The 22,058-nt window shown below is 41.0% G+C and overlaps 1 protein-coding gene across 1 annotated transcript; it reads left to right on the forward strand.

Moving 5' to 3' along the window:
• The first annotated feature begins 818 nt into the window (after positions 1 to 818).
• On the forward strand, positions 819 to 19,332 carry LOC140491965 (signal peptidase complex subunit 3-like). The gene is made up of 5 exons (XM_072590489.1): positions 819 to 961; positions 12,918 to 12,982; positions 14,787 to 14,863; positions 16,018 to 16,133; positions 19,164 to 19,332. Exons 1-5 carry the CDS (start codon positions 819 to 821, stop codon positions 19,291 to 19,293), a joined length of 531 nt encoding a protein of 176 aa, XP_072446590.1. The 3' UTR covers positions 19,294 to 19,332.
• The last annotated feature ends 2,726 nt before the right edge of the window (positions 19,333 to 22,058 follow it).

Here is a 22,058-nt window from a genome sequence, read left to right on the forward strand (position 1 = left end):
TTTTTATGATTTGATTCAGTTTAACATTTTTGGATAGAATCAATCTATGAATGTTTAAATTCAATTAATAAAAACAAATTAACCTTGGAGCATTTGAAATTGCAAAAAAAAATGCTTTATGCAGTGACAAAAATAAGTTTTAAGAATTTTGTCATCTTGGTTACTTTTCAACAGCAATTGTGACATGAACTGTTGAGTCCTGCTCATATCCAGTGCTATTTATTTTCGTTTGTGTTTCTGACCTGAGGCCGTGTTTGTGTGTGTTTCTGCGGGGGAGGAAAACAAACCGCTACACATATTTCGATATTGTCTGTAGTCTGCTACTTTGCTTGCTCTGACATCTCACGTTTCTTAAACTTCATAGAATGCATCCCCTTCCAGAAATGAATGCTGTCAGTGGATCAAGATTAAATTAATGAGCAAACGTTATCGTGGAAAGTTATTTGTTCTTTTAATTTAGAAAGGGGTGGGAATCTGCGGCGTGTTGAAATGGGCGATCTTCTCATTTTGTGAAGAAGGGTAAGGTTGATGTGCAGCATTCCTGGGGCACCAAAACTCAGTGTGCAATTGAACAGATACTGAATCAATATCCTATCTCTTATGGAGTACATCATTGGTCAGTCATGATAAGAGTTGACAGAGAATGGGAAAGTCAGGTGCGAGACAAAGACAGAATGGGGTATTGTTGAAGGAGGGGCAGGGAACCTTTATTCCGAGTTGCAGTGGGTGGGTCGGACTGCTTTGTGCGCTGGGTGTGTTTGGGGAAGGAGGACAGCAGCCAGATGTATCTGTTAGATGGTGCCGCTGGTGCGGGGAAGATGAACAGCTGGATGTCGCGGTTTAACTCGCTGCTGGCCTTCACGGTGACAGTGTTGGCGGCGCTGACCTTCCTGGTGTTCCTGAGTACAATATTCCAGCAACCCCGGGTACCCGTCAGCATCCGTGTGAGCAGCATCTCTCTGTGAGTGTGGTACCCAAACAGCCAGGGGCCGCCGGCTCGGCTCAGCTCATCATCCTGCAGCAGGCTGTGGGTGGGTGGGGTGTGTGTAGACCCATCCCCTCTGACCCACAGTGGAAACCCCGCCGGAGATCTGACTTTGTGCCAGTTCCATTCCGTTATAATTGTGATGAAAATCTGGGTGGGTGGGTGGAGGGAGGTGTTTTTTTTAGAATGAGAAGACTGAAGGGTGGCCTAAAACAGGGAGCTGTTCAAACTTTTATAGGTTAGGCGGACAGAAGATATGTCTACTTGTGAAGAGTCCAAACCCGATCCCCACACAAGTATATCTTCAATAATTAATTCAGGAATAATACCATAGAGTAGTAGACGAGGGCACTTGCTACTGTATGATTAAGACCATAAGGCCTAGGAGTAGAAGTAGAGCATTCTGATTATTGAGATAATTGATGAGCTTGCCCAGCAGTTCAGTGAGCTAACCAAACAACTCATTCACAATCTAAGTTACAGATCTTGGTGAAAACCTTTCAGATCATTAAGTCTAAAGTACTGCTCATGTGATTGAGGGTGATCTGATAATCCTCAATTCCAATTTCTTTATTGTCTTACTGATTAATAATCAATCTCAGCCTTAAATGGACTTAACAGCTTTCTGTGGTAAAGAATTGCACAAATTCAATACCCTCTCGGCAAAGAAATACATTCTCATTTCTCTTAACTGGGTGAGTCCTTACTTTGAAATTGTGCCCTTTGGACCTTGACTTCCTCAGGAGGGAAAATGGCCTTACCATAACTACCTTGTCAATTCCCCGAAGAATCATGAATGTTTCAATAAGGTTGTTTGTTATTTTTCTAAACTTTGATGATTACACTTCCAACTCACTCAACCTCTCAGAAGACATTCCCTCCATGGCTGGGGCTAACCTACTTCTTTAGACTGTCTTCAGTACCAGTTTGTTTCTTTTTAAACAAAAGTTGATTTCTTTATTAAATAAAATGACAAGGGAAGGGTGAATGTGTTTCCAAAGCTGTTAGCTGTGTTGTGATCCGAGACACCCACACCAATCAACCAAACCGCCCCGTGGCCCAACATTTCAACTCCCTCTCCCACTCTGCCGAGGACATGGAGGTCCTGGGCCTCCTTCGCCGCTCCCTCACCACCAGATGCCTGGAGGAAGAATGCCTCATCTTCCGCCTCGGAACACTTCAACCCAGGGCATCAATGTGGACTTCAACAGCTTCCTCATTTCCCCTTCCCCCACCTCATCCTAGTTTCAAACTTCCAGCTCAGCACTGTCTCCTTGACTTGTCTGGACTTGTCCGACCTGCCTATCTCCTTTTCCACCGATCTCCTTTTCCACCTATCCACTCCATCCTCTCCTCCTTGACTTATCACCTTCATCTCCTCCCCCACTCACCCATTGTACTTTATGCTACTCTCTCCCCACCCCCACCCTCCTCTAGCTTATCTCTCCATGCTTCAGGCTCACTGCCTTTATTCCTGATGAAGGGCTTTTGCCTGAAACGTCGATTTCGCTGCTCATTGGATGCTGCCTGAACTGCTGTGCTCTTCCAGCACCACTAATCCAGTATTGGGAATAGATGTCATTCAATCATTCTGCACAAATTTCAGAACTCACCCAGACAAATCTGTAACCATTAACAGTCTGCCAGAAGTTACAGAGGAAACATCCAATGCCAGTATATCTTTCCTTAGATAAGGGGACCAAAATTCTTCACAGTATTCCAGCTATCATCTCACTAGTGTCCTGTATAGTTTTAGCAAGACTTCCCTTTTTTTTATATTTGATTCCCTTTGAAATAAAAGCCAATGTTCCATTTGCCTTACCTATTTACTACTGAACTTGATTGCTGGCTTTTTGTGATGTATGCACAAGGACCCCCACGATTCCTCAGTGTTGTAATTTTCTGCAATTTTTCCACATTTAAATAACATTCAGCTCTTCTATTCTTGTCAAAGTGCATGATCTCACATTTGCCCCCATTTTATCCATCTGATACATTTTTGCCCACAGCTGAGTTGCAACTAGCATCAATGCCTTTAAAGGGTAACTAAGGAAGGAGATGAGGGAGAAAAGATGAAAATTGTATTTATTAACGTAAAATATTGCTGTAATTTGAAATAAAACAAAATGCTGAAGCAACTCAGCAATTCTGCAGCATCAGCGGAGACAGAAAGAGTTAATGTTTCAGTCCAATATGGTTTTGATATGTGTGCTAAAGAGGCATATCAGACTTGGAACATTACCTCTGTTCTTTCTCCACAGACGCTGCCAGACCTGCAGAATTTCTCCAGAATGAAGTGTTAGTCAAGTGAGATCAAGTGAGTTGGGAGATGCCAGCATAGACAAAATGTCACATTTCTGGATATTCTCTTTTGAATGTTTCTTTGTCTAACACAACACAACTGACTTGTTTTGATTTCATTTTAAATAACCTGATAATTTAGAAGAATGTTATCTGAGGATTGATGTATGAGTTTCTAAACCTTAACTCTAATCAAATTTTTAATATCTCTGCATCATAACTTTAAAATGTTATAGATGTATAGGTTTTAGTATTCAAGTGATTAATAACTTGATAGCTTTCATATATGTCATTGATCATAATACTGTTCTGACTCAAGACAGGAGAAATTCTATTATATTTTGTTTTGTACCTTTGAGAAATAAGGTACATTTGTTTAATGTCTTTTATGTGACCGGACATACCAAGCTAATTTTCATTGAGCACAAGAAAAGATTGAATATAAAAATGATCTGAAGTGATTGAGGATAAAGAGAGTTCAGGCAAGGAAATGAGGTTTCAGACATATTTGAGGAACATGGCTATGGTGGCTAAGGTCCATAGTGGAGCAATAGAAAAAGAAAGAGCTGTCAAGTGATTAATTATCAGAAGAGTCTGTAATAGATGACAGAGTGAAATCAAGATGGAATGTGAAGATTTTGAAAACAATGTGCTGAGACATGTGGAGATCAACAGAGCTATAAAATGTAGGGCTTTTGCCCAAAACGTCGATTTTCCTGCTCCTCAGATGCTGCCTGAGCTGCTGTGCTTTTCCAGCACCACTCTAATCTACATAGAACATAGAACAATACAGCACAGAACAGGCCCTTCGGCCCACGATGTTGTGCCAAACAGTTGTCCTAGCTTAAGCACCCATCCATGTAACTATCCAATTGCCGCTTAAAGGTCACCAATGATTCTGACTCTGCCTCTCCCACAAGCAGCGCATTCCATGCCCCCACCACTCTCTGGGTAAAGAACCTACCCCTGACATCCCCCCTATATCTTCCACCCTTCACCTTAAATTTATGTCCCCTCTGTTGTACCCGGGGAAAAAGTTTCTGACTGTCTACTCTATCTATTCCCCTGATCATCTTATAAACCTCTATCAAGTCACCCCTCATCCTTCGCCGTTCCAATGAGAAAAGGTCTAGCACTCTCAACCTATCCTCGTACAACCTATTCTCCATTCCAGGCAACATCCTGGTAAATCTTCTCTGCTCCCTCTCCAAAGCTTCCACATCGTTCCTAAAGTGAGGTGACCAGAACTGCACACAGTATTCCAAATGGGGCCTTACCAAGGTCCTGTACAGCTGCAACATCACTTCACGACTCTTGAATTCAATCCCTTTGCTAATGAACACTAATACACCATAGGCCTTCTTACAAGCTCTATCCACCTGAGTGGCAACTTTCAAAGATCTATGAACATAGACCCCAAGATCCCTCTGCTCCTCCACCTTACTAAGAACCCTACCGTTAACCCTGTATTCTGCATCCTTATTTGTCCTTCCAAAATGGACAACTTCACACTTGACAGGGTTGAACTCCATCTGCCACTCCTCAGCCCAGCTCTGCATCATACCTAAGTCCCTTTGCAGCCGACAACAGCCCTCCTCACTATCCACAACTCCACCAATCTTCGTATCGTCTGCAAATTTACTGACCCACCCTTCGACTCCCTCTTCCAAGTCATTAATAAAAATTACAAACAGCAGAGGACCCAGAACTGATCCCTGCGGAACTCCACTTGTAACTGGGCTCCAGGCTGAATATTCACCATCTACCACCACTCTCTGACTTCGACCGGTTAGCCAATTTTCTATCCAACTGGCCAAATTTCCCTCTATCCCATGCCTCCTGACTTTCCGCATAAGCCTACCATGGGGAACCTTATCAAATGCCTTACTAAAATCCATGTACACTACATCCACTGCTCTACCCTCATTCACATGCTAGGTCACCTCCTCAAAGAATTCAATAAGACTTGTAAGGCAAGACCTACCCTTCACAAATCCGTGCTGGCTGTCCCTAATCAAGCAGTGTCTTTCCAGATACTCATAAATCCTATCCCTCAGTACCCTTTCCATTACTTTGCCTACCACCAAAGTAAGACTAACTGGCCTGTAATTCCTGGGGTTATCCCTATTCCCTTTTTTGAACAGGGGCACAACATTCGCCACTCTCCAGTCCCCTGGTACCACCCCCGTTGACAGTGAAGACGAAAAGATCATTGCCAACGGTACTGCAATTTCCTCTCTTGCTTCCCACATAATCCTAGGATATATCCCGTCAGGCCCGGGAGACTTGTCTATTCTCAGGTTGTTCAAAATGCCCAACACATCTTCCTTCCTAACAAGTATCTCTTCTAGCTTACCAGTCCGTTTCACACTCTCCTCTTCAACAATACGGTCCCTCTCGTTTGTAAATACTGAAGAAAAGTACTCATTCAAGACCTCTCCTATCTCTTCGACTCAATACACAGTCTCCCACTACTGTCCTTGATCGGACCTACCCTCTTTCTCGTCGTTCTCATGTTTCTCACATACGCATAAAAGGCCTTGGGGTTATCCTTGATCCTATCCGCCAAAGATTTTTCATGCCCTCTCTTAGCTCTCCTAATCCCTTTCTTCAGCTCCCTTCTGGCTATCCTGTATCCCTCCAATGCTCTGTCTGAATCTTGTTTCCTCAACCTTATGTAAGCCTCCTTCTTCCTCTTTACTAGACATTCAACCTCCCTCATCAACAAAGGTTCCCTCACATGACCATCTCTTTCCTGCCTGACAGGTACATACATATCAAGGAGACGTCATATCTGTTCCTTTAAAAAGTTCCACATTTCCACGACTTCCTTCCTTGACAGCCTATTCTCCCAACTTATGCTTCTCAGATCGTGTCTTGCAGCATCGTATTTACCCTTCCCCCAATTGTAAAACCTACCCTGTTGCACGCACTTATCTCTCTCCATAATCAAGGTGAAAGTCACAGAATTGCAGTCACCATCACCAAAATGTTCACCCACTAACAAGCCCATCACTTGTCCCAGTTCATTACAAAGTACCAAATCCAATATGGCCTCTCCTCTGGTCGGACAATCTGCATACTGAGTTAGAAATGTTTCCTGGACACACTGCACAAACATCGCCCCATCCAACCTACTTGATCTAAAGAGCTTCCAATCAATATTTGGGAAGTTGAAATCGCCCAGGACTACCACCCTGTAGCTTCTGCACCTTTCCAAAATCTGTTTCCCAATCTGTTTCTCCACATCTCTGCTGCTATTGGGGGGCCTATAGTAAACACCCAACAAGGTGACTGCTCCTTTCCTATTTCTGACTTCAGCCCATACTACCTCCAAAGGCAGATCCCCCTCGAACTGCCTTTCTGCTGCCGTTATACCATTTCTAATTAGCAATGCCACCCCCCCCCCTCCTTTTTTATCCCCCTCCCTAATCTTACTGAAACATCTGTAACCAGGAACCTCCAACAACCATTCCTGTCCCTCTTCTATCCACGTTTCCGTGATGGCCACAACATCATAGTCCCAGGTACCGATCCACACCTTAAGTTCACCCACTTTATTTCTGATACTCCTTGCGTTGAAGTATACACACTTGAACCCATCTCTGTGTCCGCAAGTATTCCCTATCAGTGCTACCTTCTCCACAGCCTCCCTACATTCTTGGACATCCTGACAAACAGCTAGCCTACTTGCTGGACCACAAGTCCGGATCCCATCCCCCTGCCAAATTAGTTTAACCCCCCCCCGAAGAGTGGTAGCAAACCTACCTCCCAGGATATTGGTGCCCTTCTGGTTCAGGTGCAACCCGTCCTGCTTGTACAGGTCCCACCTTCCCCAGAATGCAGTCTAATTGTCCAAATACCTGAAGCCCTCCCTCCTACACCATCCTTGCAGCCACATGTTCAACTGCACTCTCTCCCTATTCCTTGCCTCACTGTCACGTGGCACCGGCAACAACCCAGAGATGACGACTCTGTCCGTCCTCGAATAATCCTCAGTTCATCCAACTCCAGCTCCAGTTCCCTAACGCGTCCTGTGAGGAGCAGGAGCTGACTGCATTTCCTGCAGATGAAGTCGGCAGGAGCATCGGTGGTTACCCCTAACTCAAACATCCTGCAGGAGGAACATGCCACTGCCTGCGCTGCCATTACTCTACACTTAGTCTCCAAAACAAGAACACTGAGTAGCTTACCTGCGGACTTTAAAGTTAGGTTAGAGGAGGAGGATGGGAAGGAGGCCCTATTTTGTAGGGTCTAGAACACACCCACTCAAATATCAATCACTTACCTTCCCGACCAGCTCTGCGCTCCAACTTCACTTCCGCCCAGCTCGCGCCGCTCTCTGCTGTGAAAAGACCGTTGGCGTCGAGGTAAGTTCTTAAGTATTAATCACTTACTTTCCCGACCAGCTCTGCGCTCCAACTTCTAGACTCTGGTTTCCAGCATCTGCAGTCTTTGTTTTTACTTAGTATAAAATGTTAGTGTTGGTTGTGTTGGAAAACATGGAGCCTACAAAATCAAATGAATTGGTCATTTGCGGGTCAGAAAAGAATCAGTCTTTGTGGTGTTGAATGTTTGAGACTTTTGACAGTGGGGAATTTGGGCAAATGATGTTTTGTAAAGTGGTTTCATTGTTGGAGCAACTTAAGATTTGAAGTGGTGTTGCTGCTGCCCTCTCGATCTGGAGTCCGCCACCCTAGAGAAAAGATCTTGTCTATTTACCATATCCATGCCTGTCATTATTTTATAAACCTCTATAAAGTCACCCCTCAGTCTCTGACGCTCCAGGGAAAACAGCCCCAGCCTATTCAGCCCTCCCTATAGCTCAAATCATCCAACCCTGGCAACATCCTTGTAAATCTTTTCTGAACCCTTTCAAGTTTCATGATATCTTTCTGATAGGAGGGAGACCAGAATTGCACGCAATATTCCAACAGTGACCTAACCAATGTCCTGTACAGCCACAACATGACCTCCCAACTCCTGTACTCAATACTCTGAACAATAAAGGAAAGCATACCGAATGCCTTCTTCACTACCCTATCCACCTGCAACTCCAGTGTCAAGGAACTTTGAACCTGCTCTCCAAGATCTCTTTGTTCAGCAACACTCCCCAGGACCTTACCATTAAGTGTATAAGTCCTGCTCTGATATACCTTTTCAAAATGCAGCACCTCACATTTATCTAAATTAAACTCCATCTGCCACTCCTCAGCCCACTGGCCATCTGATCAAGATCCTATGACGTAAACTTCTTCACTGTCCACTACACCTCTAATTTTGGCATCATCTGCAAACTTACTGATTATACCTCTTATGTTCACATTTAAATAAATGACAAAAATTAGTGGACCCAACACCGATCGTTGTGGCACTCCACTGGTCACAGGCCTCCATTTTGAAAAGCAACCCTCCACCACCACCCTCTGTCTTCTACCTTCAAGCCAGTTCTGTATCCAAATGGCTAGTTCTCCTTGCATTCCATGAGATGTAACCTCGTTAACCAATCTACCGTGAGGAACCTTGTCGAACACCTTATTGAAGTCCGTGTACATCATGTCCACCACTCTGCCCTCATCAATCCTATTTGTTACTTTTTCAAAAAACTCAATCAAGTCAGTGAGACATGATTTCCCATGCATAAAGCCATGTTGACTATCCCTAATCAGTCTTTGTCTTTCCAAATACATATAAATCCTGTCCCTCAGGATTCCCTCCAACAACTTGCCCACTGCCGATGTCAAGCTCGCCAGTCCATAGTTCCTGGCTTTTCCTTACTACCTTTCTTAAATTGTGGCACCACGTTTGCCAACCTCCAATCTTCCGACACCTCACCTGTGACTATCGATGGTACAAATATCTCAGCAAGGGGCCCAGCAGTCACTTCCTTAGCTCCCCACAGAGTTCTTGGATGCACCTGATGAATTCCCACAATTTTCAGTGTTGTGTAGTTGGGAAAATCCAGGCCTTTTTTTTCAAATCTTGCCTATTTTGATGTACTGAGTTTTCTAGCTCTGATGCCTTTCGAGCAATATCCAATTGTAAGTGGTATCAATCATTGGAGTGTTTGGAGTGAGCTGATGCAAAGCCTTTGATTAATACTCACCAAAGTCTCCCTCTTTGGTCTGTTGATTTTGCAGAATAGTACAAAGGAGGATTAAGAAATAAGTTTTGTTTCCTATCTCAAAAGGGGATACATGTAAGGATCTTCCTCTGAACCTCTCTCCTTCAATCGATTTTGGACTTGATGTTATGTTTCTTTCATCAGAACTTTTATGTTTTATTGATATTTATTGGCTATGCTCTTCATTATCACCTAATCCTCTAATGCTCTTATTTTATAATATATGCTACTCAATTGGTTGTTAATCACAAATATTATGAAAAATTATATAGAAAAAATACACATTGTGTCTAAAACCTGATTTCTTTATTTATTGACGGGATATGGCCATCACTCACTACGCCAGCAGTTATTGTTCATCCATTGAAAAGATGGTGATGAGATGCCTGAGCCCTCAGACCCCACCCCTCCAACCGTAACAAGGACAGAACGCCCCTTGTGCTCACCTTCCACCCTACCAACCTTCGCATAAACCAAATCATCCGCCGACATTTCTGCCACCTCCAAACAGACCCCACCACCAGGAATATATTTCCCTCCCCACCCCTTTCCGCCTTCCGCAAAGACTGTTCCCTCCGTGACTACCTGGTCAGGTCCACGCCCCCCTACAACCCACCCTCCCATCCTGGCATCTTCCCCTGCCACCGCAGGAACTGTAAAACCTGCGCCCACACCTCCTCCCTCACCTCTATCCAAGCCCCTATAGGAGCCTTCCACATCCATCAAGGTTTTACTTGCACATCCACTAATATCATTTATTGTATCCATTGCTCCCGATGCGGTCTCCTCTACATTGGGGAGACTGGGCGCCTCGTAGTAGAGCGCTTTAGGGAACATCTCTGGGACACCCACACCAATCAACCACACCGCCCCGTGGCCCAACATTTCAACTCCCCCTCCCACTCTGCCGAGGACATGGAGGTCCTGGGCCTCCTTCACCACCGCTCCCTCACCACCAGACGCCTGGAGGAAGAACGCCTTATCTTCCGCCTCAAAACATTTCAACCCCAGGGCATCAATGTGGACTTCAACAGTTTCCTCATTTCCCCTTCCCCATAACTTGTCCTACCTGCCTATCTCCTTTTCCACCTATCCACTCCACCCTCTCCTCCCTAATCTATCACCTTCATCCCCTCCCCCACTCACCAATTGTACTCTATGCTATTTTCTCCCCACCCCCACCCTCCTCTAGCTTATCTCTCCACGCTTCAGGCTCACTGCCTTTATTCCTGATGAAGGGCTTTTGCCCGAAACGTCGATTTCGAAGCTCCTTGGATGCTGCCTGAACTGCTGTGCTCTTCCTGAACTACTGCAGTTTACCCATGGTGTTTCTAGAACTTTGACCTAGCAACAGTGAAGGACCACTGATATTGTCCCAGGGTGGAGTCATAGAGTTGTAAACACAGAAACAGACCCTTCAGTCCAAATTGTCTGCACCGACCAGATATTCTCAACTGATCTAGTCCCATTTTCCAGCATTTGGCTCATCTCTCTCTAAACCCTTCCTATTCATGTACCCATCCAGATGCTTTTTAAATGTTGTAATTGTACCTGCCTCTGGATGCTCATTTCATACATGCACTGCCCCTGCATGTTGAAGTTGATCCTCAGGTCCTCTTTAATCTTTTCCCTCTCACCTTAAAGCTATGCCCCTTGGTTTGGACTCCCCTACCCGACGTAAAACATCTTGGCTATTCATCCTATCCATGCCCTTCATGATTTTATAAATCTTTATCAAGGTCACCCCTCAGCCTGCGCTCCAGGGTAAAAGACTCCAGCTTATTCAGCCTCTCCTGATAGCTGGAATCCTCCAATCCCAGCAACATCCTTGTATTTCTTTTCTGAACCCTTTCAAGTTTTAACAACATCTTTCCTACAGCAAGGAGACCAGAATTGAATGCAGTATTCTAATCATGTCCTCCCTAATGTCCTGTACAGTTGCAACATGACATCCCAACTCCTATACTGTTGAAGGCACTGACCAATAAAGGCAAGCATGCTAAACCTCTTCTTCACTGGCCGTGACTCCATTTGCAAGGAACTATGCACCTACATCCCTAGCTCTCGTTGTTCAGTGGCAGTCCTAAGGGCCTTACCATTAACAATATAAGACCTGCTCTGGTTTGCCTTACCAAAATGCAACACCTCACATTTATATAAATTAAACTCCATCTGCCAGTCTTCGGTCCATTAACCCATCTGATCAAGGTTCCGTTGTACTCTGAGATAACCTCCTTCACTGATCACTCCACCACCAACTTTGATGTCATCTGAAAACTCAGTAACCATATCTCTTATATTCACATCCAAATCATTTATTTAAATAACAAAAAGCAGTGGAGCTAGCACCAATCCTAGCAGTACACCGCTGGTCATCAGCCTCCTGTCCAAAAAGCAACCCTCCATCGCCACCCTCCGTGTCCTATCTTTAAGCCAATTTTGTATCCAATTGGCTAGCTCCCCCGGATTCCGTGTGATCTAACCTTGCTAACCAGTCAACCATGCGGAACCTTGTCAAACGTCTGGGATGGTGAGTGGCTTCGATGGGAATTTGCAGGTAGTGATATACCTACTCTGTTCTTCATGTGGTAGAGACCATCATTTGGGAAGGTGCTGTCAAAGGAGACAGGGTGAGTTGCTGTAGTGTATCTTGTGGATTATGCACATGCTATCACTCTGCATCGCTGGTGAAGAGAGTGAACGTTGAAGTTGATCGGTTTTTTTTCAGATGATCATAATGATTTATTCTACAAACAACAGAGAAGTTATGGTCAATTTGATATACTAAGTAGTTTAATCATTGATTTACCCAATTTATTGTAACAATATGTGCAGTAATAATGGTAAAACAAATATAAACTTGCTTTTAATATACACCCATTAATTTTACATCCTATGAGATTAAAGATTCCCTACAGTAATGATGTCACCATCATTACTCTTGCAGTGTGGATGTCATGATGCATGAAAGATATTACTGCATGGTTTGATTGTTGGGCCTAGCATACAACACTAAGTGTCAGTTTATAGCCAGGTATTATGTGGAATTTGCTCCTGCACTTCATAATACTGGAACTGATTGAATTAGTACCCAGTTGCTACCCACCAGCTAACATGAGTGTGTGGTATACATGTCAAAGCTGTTTGTCTTTGCAATAGCAAAAACATCCATTGCCAGTGCAAATCTTAAAGCCTGTTCAGTCTAGCAAATATTGCGAAATGCTGAAAGATTTCTACTTTGAAAAGAAATCCTCTAGTCTTTTGCTTATGTAAATTGTAATAGGTGTACACTAGAATATTGCCAAAGTGATTGACTACCTGTTTTATTATCTATAAAATAAGACTTTTTGATTTCTATATCTTTATTGCTATTTTGAAAAAAAAATCAAGTATGTGAAATATTGAGGTAAAGCCTCATCTGCTGTAAACATACAGGATATAAGTGCACAGTACTGGGCAAGAAGAAGCGTGTTATGTGTGTTTGAAGATTTTTTGCATCCATTTCAGAAAAATAAATGAAGACTACACCGGAAACCATGATTTAGGATCCATAAATTTTAGCATTTTTGTTGATATCCTTTTTTAAAAATTGATTCAATCGTTGTGCTAAGCAAGCTGAGGGCTAAGACATCAGCCATCCCAAGTTAGAGAGAAGATTGTTGGAATTGCTAAATGGTAAAAGACTGAAGTCCATCTGCATTGCTTTCTACCATACTGGTATTGCATGTTACAAAGAAAATGGTGTGTCTAATCATGGAATTAGATTACAACTGACACCAACACAGAAACATGCAAAATCCTTGGTCCATTGAGTTCTTCACTCAACTTGAAACATGAGAAGCATCATCCACCTCCTCCCATCAGTTACAGCATAGAACAAATATTTGAAGCTAACAAAAAAAAACACAATACCAAAAATAATAAATTAAATAAAAATGTCAGTAATCTGAGGAAACAATGGGCGGAGCAAAGAAATCCAGAGGAGAAAAGACTAAACATTTTGTTCTGCACCAAGTTGCTAGAAACTAGAATGCATAAGACATTGAAGCCGCAGAAGGCTATTTTGCCCAGAGTGTTCTCTGCTATTCAGTTACATCAGGGTAATCTGATAATCCTCAACTCCATATTCCTGACTTTTCCCCATAACCATTGTGTCCCTTAATTAGAAATCTGTCTCGGCATTAAATATTTAAACAACTAGCCTCTTCAACCCTCTGTGGTAAGGAATTCCACAGATTCACCACCATCCAAGAGATAGCTCTGTCTTGAATAGGTGATTCCTTATTCAGTGATTTTGCCATCTGATCTTAGACGTTACAAGGGGAAACAACCACTCTACATTTACTTTGTAAAGCCCCCTAAGAATCTTATATTTCAGTAAGGTCTCCTCTTCTTTTACTAAATTCCAATGAGTGCAAGTCTAACCCGCTGAACCTCTCCTCACAAGAAAATCCAAATACAGAAGCAATCTAGTACACAGTACCTGAAAAAACTGTGCCAATTTGGGCGAAGTGATGGCGTGGTGATATTATTGTGGGACTAGTAATCCAGAGACTCAGGTAATGTTCTGGGGACCAGGGTTTGAATCCTGCCATAGCAGATCATGGAATTTGAATCCAATAAAAATCTGGGGATTTAAGGGTCTAATGATGACCATGAATTCATTGTCCAGCAGATGTCAGAAAAATCCATCTGGTTCACCAGTGTCCTTGAGGGGAGGAAACTGCCATCCTTACCTCATCTGGACTATAGGTGACTCCAGACCCACAGCATTGTGGTTGACTCTTAACTGCCCTCTGAGATAAGCAATTAATGCTGGCCCTCATTCTGTGAATTAATTAAAGAAAAAACATCCAATAGATGTTTTCATAAGAAGTGAATAGAGAAAATTGTGGAACTAATATGAAAGAGCAGGGAAATGGTAAATTTTGTAGCTCTTTCAAACAATCAGTATAGGCACAATTGGCTTGTGTGATTCTTGATCCAAGATGTGAAGCAACCAAGCAAGTTGTGAAAATGACTGGGAATCATAGACCTAAAGTTACTTGTTCTTTCCAAGCATTTTATATAAACGATGTAATATATTGCTCACACTGAATGCTATAACCATTTAAAGTGCCAATTTTATCAGTTCTCTGTCTCTCTTGAAAGTAGATTGCAGGAACACTCATGCTTGTTTGATGTTGTGCACCTGAAGAACTATGAATAGGATCAAGAAAAGGAAATTCAGAGTACAACCCTCGAAAGAAGTTATGCAGTATTTTTAAATCACTTTCATTTGGCTCATCATCAATTTATCAAAGCAGTTGTTGCAGTAGAGGACTTCTATTGTGTGAATTGATTCTGAACCCATATTTTCTTTAACCATTTATTTACATCTCGGACCAGTATTCAACTGGAATGTTAAGCAGCTTTTCCTATATCTAACTGCAGAATATGCTACAGCAAAGAATGTAAGTTGAGTTTGTGCAGATACTACGCTGTGCAAACTGTTGAAAATACATCTATGTGGATGTGCTATTTCCATATTCATTCCTTTAAGCATTATCTTTTTACCTATTATCCATGTTTTTCAGCAACCTGATTCCTTTTTATAGAGCATGAAAACAGCCCCTTCAGTCAAATTAATACATGCCAACAAGATATCCTAAATAAATCTAGTCCCATTTTCCAGCCTTTGACCCATATCCCTATGAACCCTTCCCAATCATAAACCCATCCAGATGCGTTTGAAAGGTTGTAATTTTACCAGCCTCCATCACTTTGTCTGGTAGCTCATTTGATACACAGATAACTTTATCTCGAAAATGTAACTTGAAAGAAGTTCTGGGATTTATATATTAATGAATCAAAACCTGCAACCCATGCTAAAAGATGAAAGACGTAACAGCAATCTAATATATATCGTTTTCTTCAATATATCGTTTCAGTTGCATGACACTGTTGTGCTATAAATTCTGTGTCTTATGATCCTACTCCACAGCTACCTGATGAAGGAGCAGTCCTCCGAAAGCTACGACTTCCAAGTAAATCTGTTAGACTATAACCTGGTGTTCTGTGATTTTAACTTCTACCTTCAAACTAGTCCTGTATCCAAATGGCTAGTCCTCCTGTATTCCATGAAATCTAACAGTACTAACCAGTCTACCATGAGGAACTTTGTTGAAGGCCTTGCTGAAGTCCATATAGATCATGCCCACTGCTTTGCCCTCATCAATCCTCTTCGTTACTTCCTCAAAAAACTCAATCAAGTTAGTGAGTCATGTTTTCTCACGCACAAGGTCACATTGACTATCCCTAATCCGTCCTTGCTTTTCCAAATACATGTAAATCCTGTCCCTCAGGATTCCCTCCAACAACTTGCCCATCGCTGATGTCAGGCTCACCGGTCTATAGTTCCTGGCTTTTCCTTACCACCTTTCTTAAATAGTGGCACGTTAGTTTTAGTATTGCACAAGAGTACATTTCTTTTTAATTCTATGCCTTATAATAATATTTACATTGATATTATAGTGCAATCTTGAAATTCCTTCCTGCAACTATTTTAATTAGTTTGTTGAAATCTGATAATTCCTTTTTTTTTGTTCTGCACTAATTTACAACTTAGAAATTGAATCAAGTGGTTCTATGGGATAAAATTCTTCAGCGAGGAGAGAACACTAGACTTAATGTTCAGAATATGAGCCCTAAATATTTATTGTTGGATGATGGAAATGGCCTGATGTAAGTGAAAAATGTTTCTTATATACAAGAAAAGTAAAAGATTATTGATGAACTATAAAAGCTTTCTCATTGTTAAATGCATTTTGCTCCTGTAGGATTCAATGTTTTGGAGGGTTGACATTTTGCACCAATTATTCTCTTAATTAAAATCAGAGTTTAAAGTAGATTTAACGAGATTACAATACAAGATTGTATTTCCTAGCTTTGGTGTTCTAAAATTGATTCTAAAATTGATGATCAAGAAGCCTAAACTAGTAACTATCTATAAGTTTGTTTAATAACACTCATGAACAACGTCTTAAAATTTGTAATTCCAGGTTAAATTACTTAGCACTTAGAAATGCTTCAAATTATCCAGCATAAATTTGTTAAGGTTGAGTAACATGTGAAAACTTTAGAACTTTTGAATATTAAATAAATGAGAGTTTTGAGAAGTCACTAGATAATACATCCTTTGGGTGGCTTGTTTAAACAAAAAAAACCTTATAGGATAGGAAAGATGTAGTAGCACAGTTGGAATGTAGGGTTGCTAGATTAGGAACAAAGGAGTAGGGTTCACCTATTTTACTTAAATTGCACAGGTGATGTATTCCAAGATTCAGTACGATTCACAGGGGGAAAAAAATGTGTATCAAAATTTACTGCTAACATACATGTACAAGAACAGTAAAACCATTCAGGTCTATGTAAATAGGAAAAATGGGATGTTGGGAGACATGAGGTACTAATGAAGATAAATGTAAAATGCTCCCATGACCCTAATTCCACTGATCCAACCTTCTTTTTCTGATCTATTACTAGTTGACATTTAAAATTGTGTTCTCTCAGGCACATCTTTAAAACTGATGCCATTGTCTTTTCATCAAAATGACTACCCCATTTTAAAGCTTTGTTTTCTTTCCATCCTTTGAGTGCAATGTTAATAGCCAGGTTTTACCATCAACTTTGTGTTTGAATCTCTCCAAATAGCTTTCTGTCCAACAGTAAATAGCCCTCGTCCAATTCACATTTGGGATCGGTGCATAATCCCATTATTGTTCTGCAGCTTTTGGGACAACTAGCCTCTTGTCTATTGTTTAACTCAGTGACACTGTTCTTGCTTGATTCCATTCTTACCTCTAGCAGTAACTTTCCTTCCAATATTCCAATGGATTATAAGCAAACTGACATGAGAGTGGAATTTAAACCACAACCATATTAACCCTAATCTTATTGCATTGCAAATAGGTTTGAGGGCAAAATGGTCTTCTCATGCATTGTATGTTCCTGCATCATTAACTCTGAAGTCCACCTTCTTAGGTCATTTTCATCTTCCTGCTGTTTCTTGGTGACATCATCCAAAAACTCAGTACATGTATGCAGACGATGCCCACTCCCTCTTCACTACTTCTCTCAACACTGCTCTAACATGCCTACCGGCTATGTCATAACATCCATTACTTAAACATTAGTGATCTCCCTCTCCCTCCACTGTCTTGTTTGAAGCATTCTGGCAGCAACTATTATTCCTTTTTGACTTGGAGTTGGGCTCTGATTCCATATTCTCTCCATTGTGAGAAGCACCAACTTTACTTTCCAAACAGGCTCATTAGCACTTCTGGGTCAACTAATGTATTGCTAAATCCTTTGTTCACGCTATTACACTTTAAGCCCTGACTAATCCACTGCTTCATCACATCGTCCATAAACTTCAGCTCACTGAAACTCTGCTACCCTAGCCCGCACTAAGTCCACTTTCACCATCACCTCATGTTCAACTGTTTAAAATAATGATTCTAACTTTTCTTGTCAAATTCCCTTGTGCCATCACCCCTTGTCTCTGTACCTTTATCCAACTTTGCAATCCTTTGTAAAATCTGCATTCCTTCTGTCTTGGCCTCCTGTGCTCTCTGAAATTCCCTCATCATTGGGAGCCTTCCTTCGGCTACCTTGGCCCTGAGCTCTGGAATTTCCTTCCTAAACTTCTCCATCCACCTCTCTTAAGATTCAGCTTGAAAGCTGTCTTTGTGAATCTATTTTGCATCATCATTCTCTTCTTCACCTTATGCAGTTTCCTTTGGCTTATTTTCGACTTTCATATGTTTACATTCCTTAAGACTTTTTACATGTGGAGGAACAAGAAAGTAAATATCCAAAAGAAGTTCAGTCACTGGTGTGAATCTTTAGATAGCGTTTCAAGTACAGTTTTCAACTTTTTTGCAACATTGCTTATTTAGTTGTTTCCACTGCTTCTGCAAGATATTCTTATTTCCTGTAAGAAATTGGGAATTTTTACATGAATAATGTGACATATTAGTGAAATACTTTTCTGCCTCTTGGAGTGATCAGGAATTTGTAATTTACATCCAGGGCTGAATAATTAATTTGAGCGTAACAGTGTGGCACACTGACAGATTAAGTTCGTGTGAGCCTGTTTTATGCTGTCTATTTCGTTTTTGTGCAGATGGGCGGAAAGTGTTGTAAGAAGTGCTAAACTTTAGTAGCTTCAGAAGCAATAATTAAGCTCCTACACAAGAACAAGGTGTATTTTACTGTGCCTTTAACATAAAATATTGCAAGTTGCTTCACAGAAGGGTTATCAAAAAAATTGGCCCTAAGCCATACAAGGATCCCAAAAGATTTATAAAAATGGAAGTTTTGAGGAGCATTATAAAGAAGGATGGAGAGGTAGACAATTTCAGGGAGAAGTAGAGACTTCAGGATTTAGGTAATAAATGCATGACCATTTGTGGTGCTGCAATTAAATTTCAGAATTGCAAGAGTGCAGAAGTAGTGTTAGTATTTTTCTGAGATTGTGATGATTTTCCTCTAACCCTTGTACTCCACTGGTATTATACTTTTTGAAAAAATAATGATAAACTGCTGTGGACGATAAATGTCACTCCACAGTGCAGAAATAGTACTCAGTGTTGTAGCTTGGAACAAGTGAGGGCAATTTTCAACATAAGCTAAAATGAATCTAAAGATCCAGCATTGACAAGACCATACTGTTGACTTTTTTCACTTTCTTTCTGTTCCTCCTCCCCTTAGAGGAAATAACGTCTCATTATCTCTTTCATGGAATATTGTTCCAAATGCTGGAATCTTGTATCTGATACCTGCTTCTGGACACAAAGTAATACCATTACCTGAAAAATATGAAAATATCAGAAGTTGTTGATAAAAAAAAAAGGGTTGGTTACAGGTATGAACCATGAGACATGACAAAATTTGGAAAACTATCTGATTACAATGTCTAAACCTTTTGTAATTTAACTAAACAATGCAAAATGTTTTTAATAAAAGACTGCTGAAGAAAATGCACCTCCGTTTTTGCTTAGACTATTTTTAATAGCTGTTCAACTATGGTTTAGTTATTTTCTTGAACAGTGGTGATTATTCTATTCCAGATGGAGCATTAAATATACATAAAACAAACATCTGCAGATGCTGGAAATGTGAAACAGAAATTGCTGTAAACTCAGACGTTCGGGCAGCAACTGTGGGGAGAAATCAAAGTTAATCTTTTGAGTCCACTGACTGTTCTTCAGAACATAAGTGTCCATAGACTCAAAACATTAACTCTGCTTTCTCTCCACAGATACTATCAGACCTGCTCAGTTTCTCCATCAATTTTGATTAAATATACATGTTGAGGATTAGTGATCTCCCTCTCCCTCCACTGTCTTGTTTGAAAAATTCTGGCAGCAACTATTGTTCCTTTTTGACTTGGGAGTTGGGCTCGGATTCCATATTCTCTCCATTGTGAGAAGCACCAACTTTACTTTCCAAACAGGCTCATTAGCACTTCTGGGTCAACTAATGTATTGCTAAATCCTTTGTTCACGCTATTACACTTTAAGCCCTGACTAATCCACTGCTTCATGGCTTCATCATATTGTCCAGAAACTTCAGTACACTGAAACTCTGCTACCCTAGCCCGCACTAAATCCACTTTCACCATCACCTCATGCTCAACTGTTTCAAATAATGATTCTAAATTTTCTTGTCAAATTCAGTGCAAAAATCAAATTCATAATCCAATTAGGACATACAACTTTAATTATTATTTTCAACAAATGTTATTTTATTCATTGAGAAAGTTAAAACACACTAAAGTCACATTCATGAAAATTAAAACTTTAAGTAAAATACAAATTCCCACAAGAATCAATATTAAAACTGGAGTTAACTTCTGTAGGGTCTTCCGTATCGGAAACAAACATTAAAACAATATATCCTGAAAGTTGAAATCATTTCCATTGCTAAATTTCTATGTTGATTGTGCTGATAAATGAAATAACTTGCTCTAATTTAAGAAATTATGATCACAGTGCCTCATGTTACTTTTGGTTGCTGCTGATTCCTTCCCATGAGCATCTGATTTGTAGCCTGTCCTCTTCCCTGACCTTCTGACTTGCAATCTCTTTCCCCAGTAATATCTGATTTATGGCCTCAGCCCCTCATCGGTATGCTATGTCCAGCTGACAGCGTCTCGATTTCATAATTCAACTGAAAAGTGACACCTTCATCAACATCCACTGGTATCAGCTTTGAATGTTTGTCCTCAAGTCCTGGAGCTTGACTTAAAGGTAATTTAATACATCTGAGACAAACACACAAAGCCGGAGAAACTCATTAAGTCTTACAGCATCTGTAGAGAGAGAAAGAGAGAGCTAATGTTGAGTCTGGTACATCTCTTCATCAGAACTGGAGAATCTGGGAATTTGATTCAAGGTGAGGTTTCAATTATTTTTCAAATTTTACAGTTACAGTCAGATTCAGACTTATGGCAGAAAATAGATTTAAGGCAGCAAGTTTAGAGGGGATTAAAGGAGAACTTGTTGCTCTGAGAGGAATCTGGTGGATTTTTGGAATTCACCATCCAAAAGAGTAGTAAAATCACTTGGGAATCACCACAGCATTGAAATATATTGATGACGACTTTAAGTACTATTGTATACAAGACTAAGGGCCAACTGTGGGAAAATGGGATTGCAGTAAATTAATACTTGATAATCAGCATGGACATGATAGGCGAAAGGGCCTCTTTCTGTGCTACAGTATTCTATGACTATGAAACACTGCTTCCCATGTGGTGCAGGACGAGTGCAATATATCAAAACAGAGTGCTTGCTGTGATCCCCAAACCTTCTCATCCCACAGCCACATCAATCACTCAACTTCTCAGTACGCCATTATTACATTTACATGACAGATGAAGAAATCACTGCCCGTGATACAGTGTTGCACCTACATATCTCAGAAAGCTACTTGAATATTTGTTAGTGTATTAATGGCCCAATTGGCATTTAAGTGTTCTTTACTAAATATTTCAGAAATCTTGTACCTTTAAATTCATAATTTATATTATTATTTAGCTGGGGGTTCATTCATTGCTAAAAGTTTTGAAAATATGTTCCTCAGAGTTAAACAGGACCTTAATCAGATTGGCCAATGGGCTATGGAGTGGCAGATGGAGTTTAATTTTAATAAATCTAAGATGCTGCATTTTGGAAAGGCAAATCAGTGCAGCATTTATACACTTAATGGTAAGGTCCTGGGGAGTATTGCTGAACAAGGAGACCTTGGAAGTTCATAGTTCCTCGAAGGTGGAGTCGCAAGTAGATAAGATAGTGAAGAAGGCATTTGCTGTGCTTGCCTTTATTGGTTAGTGCATTTTGCAGCTGTACAGAACATTGGTGAGGCCACTTTTGGAATTCTGCATTCAATTCTGGTCTCCCTGCTGTAAGACAGATGTTGTGAAACTTGAAAGGGTTCAGAAAAGATTTACAAGGATGTTGCCAGGTTTGGAGGGTTTGAACTATCAGGCTGAATAGGCTGGGGCTATTTTCTCTGAAGTGTCGGAGGCTGAGGGGTGACCTTACAGAGATCTATAAAATCAAGAGGGACATAGATAAGGTGAATAGCCAAGGTCTTTTCCCA

This window comes from Chiloscyllium punctatum, chromosome 20 (assembly GCF_047496795.1).
Source record: "Chiloscyllium punctatum isolate Juve2018m chromosome 20, sChiPun1.3, whole genome shotgun sequence".
NCBI lineage: Eukaryota > Metazoa > Chordata > Chondrichthyes > Orectolobiformes > Hemiscylliidae > Chiloscyllium > Chiloscyllium punctatum.